Source organism: Solanum tuberosum, unplaced genomic scaffold (genome assembly GCF_000226075.1).
Source record: "Solanum tuberosum cultivar DM 1-3 516 R44 unplaced genomic scaffold, SolTub_3.0 scf00035, whole genome shotgun sequence".
In the NCBI taxonomy this organism is placed as follows: Eukaryota; Viridiplantae; Streptophyta; class Magnoliopsida; order Solanales; family Solanaceae; genus Solanum; species Solanum tuberosum.
In genome coordinates this window covers 49,167-63,358 of record NW_006238963.1, presented here as the reverse complement: position 1 = coordinate 63,358, position 14,192 = coordinate 49,167, and the positions used below count along the sequence as shown (strand labels likewise).

At 27.5% G+C, this 14,192-nt stretch overlaps 1 protein-coding gene across 1 annotated transcript; it reads left to right on the top strand.

Moving 5' to 3' along the window:
- The first annotated feature begins 10,108 nt into the window (after nucleotides 1-10,108).
- LOC102588531 (acyl carrier protein 1, chloroplastic-like) lies at nucleotides 10,109-12,305 on the top strand. The gene is made up of 4 exons (XM_006342670.2): nucleotides 10,109-10,295; nucleotides 11,086-11,181; nucleotides 11,402-11,524; nucleotides 11,939-12,305. The coding sequence occupies exons 1-4, from the start codon at nucleotides 10,230-10,232 to the stop codon at nucleotides 12,062-12,064; spliced, it is 411 nt and encodes a 136-aa protein (XP_006342732.1). The 5' UTR covers nucleotides 10,109-10,229; the 3' UTR covers nucleotides 12,065-12,305.
- The last annotated feature ends 1,887 nt before the right edge of the window (nucleotides 12,306-14,192 follow it).

Genomic DNA, 14,192 nt, shown 5'->3' with positions numbered 1-14,192 from the left:
ATCCTTTTTTTCCCCCAAATATACGCGTCGATGTATATATGCGAGTATTTCAAAATGAGAAAAAGGGTCTTAGAGCCTGTTTGGATGGGCTTTTAAGCTGGTCAAACTGGCTTAAAAGTCAGTTTTTGACTTATTAAAGTGTTTGGCAATTATCAAAGTGACTTATTTTAAGTCAGAAATGACTTATTTTAAGCCAAAAGCTAAAAGCTAGGGGAGGGGAACTTCTTTTTTTTTAACGTAAAAGCCCTTTTATGTTGACCAAGTATATTACCTTTTTGCCCTTAATTCTTTTATACATTTCCCAAATTGCCCATATTGAATTAACCCTAACTATTATTATTATTATTATTATTATTATTATTATTATTATTATTATTATTATTATTATTATTATTATTATTATTATTATTATTATTATTATTATTATTATTATTATTATTATTATTATTATTATTATTATTATTATTATTATTATTATTATTATTATTATTATTATTATTATTATTATTATTATTATTATTATTATTATTATTATTATTATTATTATTATTATTATTATTATTATTATTATTATTATTATTATTATTATTATTATTATTATTATTATTATTATTATTATTATTATTATTATTATTATTATTATTATTATTATTATTATTATTATTATTATTATTATTATTATTATTATTATTATTATTATTATTATTATTATTATTATTATTATTATTATTATTATTATTATTATTATTATTATTATTCCTCTTATAAATAATTTGTGGTGGTAAAGAAATATGTGAATGATAGGAAGATATTATTACTTATGGATGAAAAATATAAATTTATTTTTAAGTATAAAAACCTTAAATTAATCAACTTTTTATCATGTTAACAGCTTAAAGGGTATTTCAGACATTTTGATTAAAAAAAGTGTTTACCAGCACTTATTTGCCAAACACATCAACAACTTTTTTTTCAACTGCAGCACTTTTATCCAAACACATAACTACTTATTTTTAAAATAAGTTCCAGCACTTTAAAAAGTTACTTTTTAAAAGTTACTTTTTTTAAGTCAATCCAAACGGGCCCTAAATTTCTTCTAAACTTAATAGAGAAGTATTGATATATGCAAGTTCAATATGAATTATTAGTTTCATGTTTGAAGTATTGATAACTTTAATGCACTCCGATCTTACAATATAAGTGAAATATATCTCTAAATTTTCACTAAGTTTAGGAATATTTTCAATACTTTTTTTTATTTTTTGTTAAGAGTTTCATACTCATACAAGAGTTTTGACATTATTTGTTATGTCATATGACAAATTGGGAGTCTGTCTAAGTTTAATTAGCCAATAAAATGGTATTTTTTAAGACTGTCAATAATTCGAAGACGAAACTAATAATTTACACTAAAATTTAAAGGTATTTTAAGTACTTCTCTATTATTATAAATAGCATAATTTTGTCTTAGTAGTATTTAGTCAAGTGGAGCATTTATGTTTCTCCCGTTAACGGAGCTACACTTCTACAGCTGAAGCTAATTTGTTACGTGCCATTTGGTTTGGGTTTAGAGGAGAAATTAGTCTCCAAATAAATTCAGTAATTAATGTGGGTGTGTTTGGTTAGGTTTGAGAAATTTAATTCTCACGTGAGAATCACTAATTTGTTATGCGAATATTTACGTATTATTTTATGTAGAACTAAAACAACATAAAATACGAGTATAGGTTTTAGCAACATATGCATTAAAAATTCTATAATGATAAACTTAAAGCTTTTAATATAAAGAATATTTTTTCTTTAAAAAACAAATAAATATTTTAGATTATATGCTATTATATAGTATATCAATAGTATATAATTTAGAGTGCAAGTTCAGTAACGTAAAGCATGAATTAACGTGGAAGGGAGGCTTAATATACAGGTTATCCAAAAAAAGAGGAAGTTTCAAGTATATATTGGGTCTATTATCCAGTGAAATAGGGATATTGATGAGGATGTCACTAACCGTATTGGTGCAGGGTGGATGAAATACATGCTCGTATCTAGAGTCTTGCATGATAAGAAAGTTCCACCCAAACTTAAAGAGTGTTGGTTAGTCAAAAACTCGTATATACGGAAGATGAGAGTGTCGGAGATGAGGATGCTATGATGAATGTGTTTGCATGCTAGGAGAGATAAGATTAGAAATGGTGATCTCTGAGACAAGGTGTGAGTGACTTCGGTGGAGGACAAGTTGCGGAGAGTGAGGTTGAGATGGTTTGGACATGTAATGAGAAGATGCATGGATGCACTAGTGTGGATGTGTGAAAGGTTGGCTAAGGATGATTCCATGAGAGTAGAGGTAGACCGAATAAGTATTGGGGAGAGGTCATTAGATTGAACATGGATAATTTCAGCTTACCGAAGATATGACCTTAGTTAGGAGATTGTGGAGGACACAAATTAGGATACAAGGTTAGTATGCAAGAATGATCATTATCTTGTTGTTTGCTCATACTAGCAGTTGTAGTATTACTTTTGTAGTTCCATGTCCTTCGATTTTTGTTACTATCTATTATTTCTAATACTTCAACAATCGTATTGTTTTATTACAATCCGTTATCTTGTTAATATTTGTTATATCTTGTTTTTTCATTATTTCTTCTATGGACTGCTTTGAATTATCTTTTTCATTATTGAATCAAGGGTTAATTGGAAACAACTTCTTTGTTTCTAATATAAGGGTGAGGTCTATAGTTTTCTCAAACTCCAATTTATGGAATTACATTAAGTATGTTGTTGTTGTAATACTATTGAATAGTAATTTGTAACATATGAATCATTCAATCAAAAATAGCATTTGTATTATTACTTTATATTCCTTCTAGTCCAAAATAAATATTTTTTTGTGGTTCAAATGAATTAATTTTTCAAAATTCTTTTCTTTAATAGTGGGGTTTTTCAACTATTTCTAATTTTATGAGAGTTTGAAAAGTAGAAAGGGAGAATATTGACACATTAGCATGTAACTAACCTTTTTAAGGATTGTAAACTTCATTTATTTTGAACACAAAAATATATTTTACTAATACATACATCACAATGCTTCCATTACCATACATACCTTATTCATCATCTCTATGTAATTTAAATTTATTTTTGAAACGAACACTAGGATATCAAACGGGTAAATTGAATCGGATATGATAGATCAAATAAAAATAAAAATTCATATTTAATACGAATAAAAAATAGGTTAACCCGCAAATAATACAGTGTTCTCTTCTTCCCCGCCAAAAGGAAAAGGCAAATCTTCCAACTTTGTGAAAAAAGTATATGAATAAACCATGTCAACATAAAGCCCAAAAGCAAAAGAAATCAGCAAATGGAAAAACGTATACTTTATGTTTACGCCAAATAAATAAATTTAAAAAAAAACAACATAAATGGGCATACCAAAGCAAATAATAAATAAAGTCATATCAAAACATACTGAAATTGAAATTAAATCTCTTACCACTTAGCACCACAGACAAAATTAACACATTTTAGACTAGACTACATTGACACTTTACATGGGAAGTCTTGAAATATAACATATGTAACTTCTATATGTTTTGTAAAAGATATAAATTAAAATTTAAAATTTGAACCAAGACTGTTAATAAATTTATCTTAGTTTACATAAAAGCAAAAAGAAATCAGTCTCATCTTTTGAATTAATAGTAATAGATTAGTAGCAAAAAGTTGCTGTTTATGACTTTGAGTTAAAGGCATAAAGTTGAGATGGTGTTTTTAAAATCAACTTTGCATTTGATTATCTAAAGTAATCGAGTGCTTTAACCTAAGCAGCTTGGGATCTTCACCCATAATTTTGAGAGGGGGGAGTACTTTAAGAGCCTGCTTGGCATTGCTATGGAATAGCAGAAACACTTGTTTCGAAAAAAATAATTTTTTTATTGAAAAATTACGTGTTTGGAAAATCAGTAAAAGTGTATATATATATATATATATATATATATATAAAAATTTTATATTTTATATAGCGTATATATATTATTTATTTTATATTTTACATATTATTTTACAGAATTGGGAAAAAAGATAATAACATTATTTTTATAAGGTTAGAAAAAAGAGAAAAAAAAATAACAATTAAAGATTTCAACTCTCCCAAAAAAAGCATAATATTGATTGAAAAATTAAATATGTACATGTTAATTTAATAAAAATAAAATTTTAATTAACTTTTTAATAATAGATATTTAAAATAGTTTCTTTCTATAAAATAATCTTAATATTAAAAGTACATTAATAGTTGTCATTTTTCGTAATTTGACTCTCAAAAACACTTTTAAAAAAAGACCCATCAAACACAATTTGCTTATGAAAAACACTTTTCAAATGAATTAGTCAAACACAAATTGCTAGCACTTTCTGAAAGCCATTTTAAAAAAGTACTTCTAAAAATAAGTCGTTTTTAGCTGCAATGCCCAAATAGGCTCTAAGCCTTATAGGGTGGGTTCGTTATTTTAGGAAAATATTTTTCAATTTTTGTATGTATGAATAATTAAAATTTTTGAAAAATAATTTCTTAAGAATAAGAATAATGATTTCTTTGGTAAAAATAGAAAAAATAAATAACATCTCATATATATAAAAAAAAGAAACATATCTTACCTTTACCTTAACCCCCGCTAGCCCCCATCCTAACCACCCGACGCCCCAGTATCCTTATCTTCACCTTTCATAATATTTGTTTACATTATAAACAAATATTTTTAGAATAATATTTTTTTATTATCAAATATAAGAAAATCTACTTATTTTTCTAAAACTATTTTCTTGTGAAAAAAAAAACATTTTCCTCGTATTGAATAGTCTACCAATGTTCTTTTTCTTCTTTTTGGAAAAGGTGAAGCTTTTGAATAAAAGATATAAAACCTAATTTATATATGGGTAAAATTAACTCATTCAACGTTTACATCAATCTGTAATAATTTATTACAATTAGATTATAAATTGAAATTAAAATGTTAATTAATTATAATTAGTGAAAATAAATATTAATTAGTTTCGTTTAAATAATCAGCTCATTTTGTATGACTTAGTTGTTATTTGGGAAATCTTGTTTGTGGCTATTTGGAAAATCGAGTAATCTCTTTTCTAATAGTACAATTTTTCAAACAAAATTAGAATTCTTTCTAGGGAAAATTGTATTATAGCAAACTATTAATTCAAAATAAATGTTATAGCTATAGTTTCATTTAATTTCAATTTAGCATACACATTGTCATTCTCTCCTCTCTCCCCTGAATCTCGCTCGTCACTCTCAATTCTCTCTCTCGCCTCTCTCACTTTTGTACAACACACAAATGTATAAATTGTGTTTGTGTGTATAAAGTGAGAGAGACTGTATATACAAATACATATCTCCCGTCCTATACACTTATAATTATACTAATAGAAATCTTCCCCTGCCACTTCTCTTTTCTCTCTCTCTCTCTATGTGTGTGTATATATATATAAACACAAATTATACAAATACAATGTACAATTTGTGTTTTTATAAAGCGAGGGAGAGATTTGATATACAAATGTTTCAACTCGATTCAATTGTATACAAATTCAAATTTTATACAGACATACAAACACAATCATTAATACATACACATAGTCGTTACATATATATATATATATATATATATATAATTATCTAACCAATATATATATAAACACAATTTTCCTAAACACAGACGCCGCAATTTATACAAATCAGATGCCTGCGATTTATAGTTTGTTATGGAGCGCAAATAACAAAACTGTAGTTATAGAGCGCTAAAATGATTTGTATGCTTGTTATTCCTAAAATTTACTCTTTATTTATCACACATATCGTTATTTATAATACATATCGAAGTTTTTTGAATATATAAATTCTATCTTGAAAAATTAAGAAACTAATTTCCAAGTTCACCTCAACGAATTAAATATATGCTTTGACATTCGTACTCTTTTTTCTTTTCTTTTTTTCAAATCCATCTGTGATGGACGGGTTTAGGCATGGCCCCAACCTGTGCATTGCTTCAAAAGATCACTACGTACCATTCTTCTAAATAATTCAGTACTTCGAGTTTATGCTATCATTAATTCATCATATTTTTTATGTTATTTTTTATTTATGCTATCATTAATTCATCATATATTTTATGCTAGTTTTGTAAGGATCTATGACATATGAAATTGGATATGCAAGAAATTCTAACCAAATAGGAGATCATATAAAAATCTTGTGAAAAATTAAAATTTCTTGGTCATTTACAAAATGAATAGAAGAAAATAGTCTTTTTCAGATCTCTCATACATAAAAATAAAAAATTCTCATTAAATATTGTTAATGGCCTACGAACTTTCATAGACATCTTATTTACATGTATGTATACAAATTAGAAAAAATTACACGAGCTGACAAACATTACTAGTTTATGATTTAAAATGATCATAGTTCCAAATAATTACTGTGTGTGGTTATAGTTTAATATAATTTGCTATTAATTATGGGACCCACGAATAAATTGTATACGAAAAGAAAAAGAGCAATTTCCTTATTTGTATACTCATTTATACAGATCTAATTTCATCTATCCTCTCTCCATCCTCTAATTCTCTCCTAAAATCACTCATTCACGTTGATTTTGAATTTCGAAATCTACTTTCTCCCTCATAATCGTGGCATCTGATTTTATCTCTCCGTTCTCTAATTCTCTCCTAAAATCACTCGTTACACATTTACTTTGAATTTCAAAATCTACTTTCTCCTTGATAATCGTGACATCACAATTCAAGATAATCGCCCAAAACTTGTTTCATCTATTGTATAATCGATGTAACAATTTTGGTCGTCCCATTTTCCAGAATGGATAACCAAAATAGTTAAGAAGGACATTATTGTAGAGATTTCAAACATTGTAATCATTAATAAAAAATCAATATAATATTTAACATATGTTTATACATATTCATATCCACAAATAATATATATATACAAATCAACACATTTGTATACTAACAGAGTTAAACATATACAATACCTGAATACTTTCATAATCAAGACATTTATACAATCAATCACAAATTCAATATTACTCAAATGTATTTTCAAATCTAACCAAAGTACTTACATATATACATATTATAGATTAAAATATATACAAATTTTACACATTTATATACACAAGTTCATAAATTCAATAAATTGTCAAACAGAATCATACCCTTTTAACCGATACATATACAATTCATATATACATATGCAACATATACATTTGAGCATAAATCATTGTCAGACAAAGTATTATACAAATGGTGTCATATAAATTCTTGAACCAACTATTCAAATAAAATTGTTAGTATATTAGCGCCCATGTATCCATTTATTAAAAATATACATATTTTTATAAATTTAAAACAAGAAAATGAGATATACAAATCTAAGGCTCCATAGCAAATTAAACTATACCAATGAAGCGTAAGTAGATAACTATAGTTACGTAACGTTATTTGCTTAATTTTGTTTGTCATAAATGAAATGTACGCTACAAATTAACACAAAAGTCTGAAAATAAGAGCTCTGAGGCGCTTGACCATGATTTTTTTTCACTTTTTTCAATAATTTGAATTCCGAATTCAAGCATGTTTGGCCATAAAATTTCAGAATTCCAGAAATTTCAAGAATTTGAAAAATAACTAAAAGATATTTTACTCCAAATTACTTACAAAATATTATTTTTTTTAAAAAAAAAACTACTCCAATTTGTATTCATGAACAATTTTTCAATATCATTTTTTACTTTGAAAACAAAAATTATTTCTCTTAAATTTCACAATAAAACATGATCAAACGTCCACTATATATATATATATATATATATATAAAAAAAACTCAAAAGGTAGCTTTAGATATTCAAGTTGTGGTTGTTGGAGAGTGGTTGGTACCTTTATTCAATTCTTCTTTTCTTGTTGTGATTTTACCATGTTCTGAAAAGTATATTTGGAAAGTTCTGTGCATGTATATATGGGGTTAGGACATCCAATATTAGCAAAGGGGAAATTCTGGTTGACTGCTGAACTTTATTAACATTATTAATTAGTTCTCCTACCATGCCCATACCCCCCAACCCTATCTACTACACTTGGCACAACCTATTTTTCATTCCTACCATCATCAAGAACTTGGAAGTAGCTTTTAAATTTTCAAACATTCTTATTAGTAACATCTTTCTTATGGTTAGTATAACTTTATATCATCGAAAAATATGTTACTGTTTTTCATCTACATGTTTTATTTATGAGAAAATATATTATAATGACGATTTTGATAAGATTTTTTTTTCATTTACATATTCTATAAGAAAATATTTTATAATGAAGATTTTGATAAGTTTTTTGATATCCTATTAGGGGGATATATAGGGGGTTTGGGGGGGGAGATTGGGAGGTTCCGGGTTCAAGTAAATCCATTCTCTTCTTTTTAAATTATATATAGTAGTGTTGTATTTTTTTAAAAAAAATATTTAAATATACATGTGTAAATTCATGCTCAAATATATATCTATTCAATAGTCCTTATTTATCGTAAGTTTTTTTTTGACAAATTAAAATCGGATGAAGATTATATTAGAATTGGATAGTTTGCAATTCATAAATTTAAATACATAACTCTATTAGAAAAAAAAAAACATTCTTATGAAACAACTTTATTATATAAAATTATCTACCCAAATCTTCTTAAATTCAAATTCTCCCCAAAAATGTATTGGACTTTTATCTTTTAAAGTCTGCAGCATTTTCTTACCCTAAAATGTGGAGGATATTTATTGTTTTATATTCAAAACTCAAAAAATATATATGGGTTTATTATAAAATTATTTATTTTTGATAAAAATTTACAAGATAAAGTTTAGCGTCCCAATTTTTGAAAAATTGGATATATCACGAGTTTATATTTTTAATTTGAGGAATTTTGGTTTAAATTTGAGATAGATTTGGTGGAATTCTTAAGGAATCAAACACACATGTATATGATTGTATTCATGTATATTTGAGTGTCTATTCACTCTTATACGTTTATACCAATATATTTGTGTGTTTTTACAATGTATTCATCATCAGAATATATTCAGAGAAGTAATTATAGTGTAGATATTCCTTGTTATTCATGTTGTATCAATGTATTTGAGTGTATATATAACTGATTATAAATTTGTATCAGTTTATTCAAGTGCATTTGTTTCTTGTTATACTTTTTGTATCAAATATATTTGTCTGTATCTGCTATATATTATACATTTGTATCAATATATCAAGTGTATATTTTCCTTGTTATTCATTATGTATTAATTTATTTGAGCGTATCTATAACTTGTTGTGAAGTTGTATTAATGTATTAAAGTCTATTAGTTTTCTGTTATACAATTGAATCATGTAGTTGAGTGTATATGTTTTGTTTCATCGTTGAATGTATCCGTTCACATTATACATTTTGTATCAATATATTTGAGTATTCTATAGTATCTCCATCATTAGAATCGAGATATATTTATATCAATGCCATATCAATGTATGTAAGTGAGAAAAAAATTCGTAACAAATAAAATTTTTATGTATCAATGTCGTATAGGTAATATTCAGTTACAATAAAATCAATGAATAAGAAAATATTCAATAGTGGGGTTCCTTTTTTATTATGAAAACGATCTCATGAGATTTTAAAGTCTCACTAAATTAGGAAGATTGAGATGTCAATTAAGCACTGCTAATTTTTTTGTTTTAAAAAAACATTATTGTATAATTAATGCACTGCATTTCGTAGCCACTTTTAACGAAAAATACATCTTATAGCAAACAATAATATAGCTATAAATTGTAATTAATAAAAGAGTTAAGAGTCCTTATTGTAGCCTAATATTAAATATATCTGTTTTGTTTTCAAAAAATAATAAAAATTTAACCAAATAATAATAGTAATAAAATTTAAAATGATATTTTGTCAAGTTAAACCAATACTCCAAAATTTCGATACTACCAAAGCAGAAGAGCAACGATCTTCTGAAAACCCAACATGAAAAAAGACTCTATAAAAGCGAACCACTCTTCTATACCCTTTTATATCATTTTTTTTCTTCTCATTTGCTCTCTTCGTGTTGTCCGCCACTTCCTTTCAGATCCATTTTCTTTAGATCCCATCAATGGCTTCTGTTACTGGATCTTCCTTCGCCATCTCTTCCCTTTCCTCCTCCTTCAACCCGAACAAGGTCCGTTTTTTTTGTTTTTCACTCTCAAATCTACTGTTTTGGTGGTTTATCTTGTGTTTTGTGTTTGAAATCTTAATCTTTGTGATTTTATTGATCTGTTATAGTTTACTATGGTATAGATCATATGCGTGTTGATGAGTTCTGTTAATTTTGAGGTGCTGGTGTTTAAATCTTTGTGTGTGAAGAAGATTCGTTTTTTTTTTCTAGTTTCTGAATGATGGATTTTAAAATGTTTTGGATCTTGTTGTTCAGCTAATGCTGTTATGTGTTTTTTTAACGATTTAATCTTGGAATTTATTTTGGTGATGAAATGTCTTGATTTAGCTGTTTTAGCAGTGATGTGATGTGTGTTTTTAAAGATTTAATGAGAATTTATTTGAAATATTGGATTTTGCAGGTTTTATGTATGATTGTGAAAGTCTGGACCTTGTAATTTTGCTTATGATAGATCTATTTATGATTTTATGTTATAGTTGTGAAGATTCGTGAAGTGGAAAAACTTTCATTTGCTGTGATTTTGTGAACTTCTTTTCTTTGATGTGTCTGGAAGTGTCTTTTTCAATTAGTTATATGTATAGTTGATGAAGTTAGTGTTAAATCAGAACTGTCATGAAAATTGCTGAAGTAAAGGTGTCTGTGAACCACAAAAGGAAAGGAAATGTCTATTGGCTCAATTAGAGAGTGATTTCTCATAAGTTAGCTTAAACAATCCTCTATCGATGTGTTTTACTTTTCCTCTGTATTGGATGTGTTATATCTCTATTGAGCTTGTTCCTTTTGAATTGTGCAGGCATATTTGAAGACATCCTCCCTTTCTATCAAGGGAATAAGCTCCCCTTCCCTCAGATTGAAGCCAGCTACTCGTCGCTTCAGCATTAGCTGTGCGGTATGTTTCTGCTTCCTTTTATCAGAGTTCTAATCCAATCTGTTCAAATATTCCTTATTGTGAGGGAGATTAGCATTTCTCCTTATAGAACAAGTAGTGCATGTTTAGTTGGGCTGGTTTAGTGTTATTTTTGCTTAATTGTTGTAAGATATCAGTGATTCTGCAGTGAATAGTCTTAACCCTATGCTATTTGTTAACAGTAAGAATTGTATATGTGCAGGCTAAACCAGAGACAGTTGACAAAGTGTGTGAAATTGTGAAGAAACAACTGGCTCTTCCCAATGATTCTGCTGTCAACGGAGAGTCAAAATTTACAGCACTTGGTGCTGATTCTCTTGACACGGTATGCTGAATTTAGAACAAACTCTTACAGTGCTATGTCCTGAAATGTTTTGTTGGTCAAAATGGTCCTTGAAACGATTATAAGTGTCTCGATGTGGGGGTTCACCTAACATAATTTGAACTCTAACGATAATGTGGTATTGCAGGAATGTAAAAATAAATTAGGGTGCTTTCATTTAGAAACTGTGACTAGCTATTGCCGTATGTAAATAATTTCAAGAAATGATCAACCTGAACATCTTAAAATATGATAAAATGGCTGCTATAACCATAGTATGCAGGAGATGCCAAGCTTTGTTCTTATTTTCTGCTACTAATACACATTCTAAGCTATAATAACGTAGCTTTAACTGTTTGAATTGTGTGAGTTTTGCTCCTAATTGATTTAGTAATTGATATTGTCCTTCCCATGCAGGTTGAGATTGTCATGGGACTTGAGGAAGCATTTGGAATCACTGTGGAAGAAGAGAATGCACAGACTATTGCAACAGTTCAAGATGCAGCTGACTTGATTGAGGATCTCGTCGCCAAGAAATGTTAAGAGAAAATTGAGATGTAGTAGCTTGGTAGGAGGGAAGGAGGTGTCATTTTGGTTATCTATTTAGTCACATCAGTTATTGGTTTATATCTCTCCTTATTGGAGAGTTTTCTATTGCAGTCATGTTCCAATGAGCTTTGTCTTAGATAATAGGATTTCTTTCAATCTGAGAGGAACTCTCATTCATGCTTGTTTGTTTCATTTTCTGTAAGACTGGTCATATTTAAAGACATGCTTTGTAGTATCTATGTTTGCCTGCTCCGTTTTGCTTGTCCGGTTAAAAGAAAAAGAACTCAAGAGGGTAATTTCCATGTGAGTAGTGATGATATATGTTGAAAAGGAAAGAAAGGGTTGTACAAAATTGGTCATGTAGGTCCAAGTGTGGTTGTGAAGTGAGAGTATTAAAGTATACGAGGCAATCTTTTTTCAGTCTTATAGCAATTGTTAAAACAAACCCTACAAAGCGTTAGCATGACTGTTGAGATTGGAGATGGACGCAACAAAGATACTCCCATCCAAGAATAAGGTACATAGTAATAGGTGAAAACTAGTTTGGATCCAAATTTACTTAATTCAAACTTTTCTCTAAATAAACAAAATAGACATCAGGATAATATATTAAGTATTTATTTACTTTTAAAAAAAGTTCAATGAAAGAAAATTTAGTGAAGAGAAAAGACTACATATATTTAACAATAATACGCATTTTAGCTGCTCATTAAAAATCATACAAGAAAAACTCAGTGATAAGACCTTGTAAGAAAAAGAAAAAAAAAGTACAATGCATATTACTACTCCTGATGTGAATATTCATTCTAGTGTAAAAAGTAAATTACATCATATCCCTACTTTTTTCTAATTACAATAATTCCTTAAAAATTGTACCTTCTTGATACATAAGTCATCATTCGGATACATTAATTCTAATACAAGAAAAATCTTTCTGTTGTGCTAAAAAAAGAATAAAATCTGAAAATCTAATTAAATCCCATACATTACGCTTACGTTTCTTCTTACTCTCAATCATACGATAGGAAATCCAGAATGAAGAAATTCAAAATTTCAAATTGCTTCCCCTGTTCAGTAAAGAAACCTTTCTAATTTGATTCAAAAACTTTTGTCAAAATTTTGGGTTAGCGATGTGAGTTATGAAGGATACAAAGGTGATGGAATTGTTGTTAGACAAACGATTTCCTTTTGAATCTTCAAGTTCATCGAAGATCCCTTCAATTTTGATTCAAGTTGTTTGGATTTGCTATGTATATCCTCTGTTTTTTAATTTTTGAATTTGTATATTGATATATAAGTCGTGATACATTACCGATTACAAATTGATACATTAATTATGACGTATATGTTTTTAGATCCCAAAATTCTTCTTTTCATTCTTCCAAAAAATTCTCAGTTTTTGAATCAAACATTTCAAGTTGTTTGGATTTGCTATGTATATCCTCTGTTTTTTAATTTTTGAATTTGTATATTGATATATAAGTCGTGATACATTACCGATTACAAATTGATACATTAATTATGACGTATATGTTCTTAGATCCCAAAATTCTTCTTTTCATTCTTCCAAAAAATTCTCAGTTTTTGAATCAAACATTTCAACAAATTGTACTGATACAACATGAACATGTCGATCTTGTTGAGACATTCCAGAATTGGAGAAAGTGAGGTGAGGTATGAACGATACAAAAGTGATGAAATTGTTTTTGGTCAAAATATTGGTTTGTGAATCTCAAATCAATCATTGCAACTGAATTAAAGATCAATGAGTTGAGGAAAAAATTGGAGATCTGATACATCGTTGAGGTGAAGAAACAAGAGTCTGGATTTTCAATGTATCCGTTATGCATTGATACAACAAACAAAAAGGCTGAAGAGATGCATAACTTTGATGGATCATTCATACCTTTTATAATGTCGTGTAACCGTTTTTTGAATTTCGTTTCTGAGAGGCTAGATTTATCAATATATTACTATTTATGTATCTTGTTTAAATTGATAAGTGTTGTATTTATTTTAGATACAATTAAATAAGAAATTGTTGCCCATAAGATATTACATTTGAGATCGATACATTACTATTTGGTAATTGTTATGTATCAGATACCTTTAGTATAAATTC

What these genes read in the sequence shown, in the direction of transcription:
- LOC102588531 (XM_006342670.2), top strand. Translation starts at nt 10,230, where the DNA reads ATGGCTTCTGTTACTGGATCTTCCTTCGCCATCTCTTCCCTTTCCTCC. An exon ending in CCTCCTTCAACCCGAACAAG is followed by an intron (nt 10,296 to 11,085) that starts GTCCGTTTTTTT and finishes TGAATTGTGCAG; the next exon opens with GCATATTTGAAGACATCCTC. An exon ending in GTGCTGATTCTCTTGACACG is followed by an intron (nt 11,525 to 11,938) that starts GTATGCTGAATT and finishes CTTCCCATGCAG; the next exon opens with GTTGAGATTGTCATGGGACT.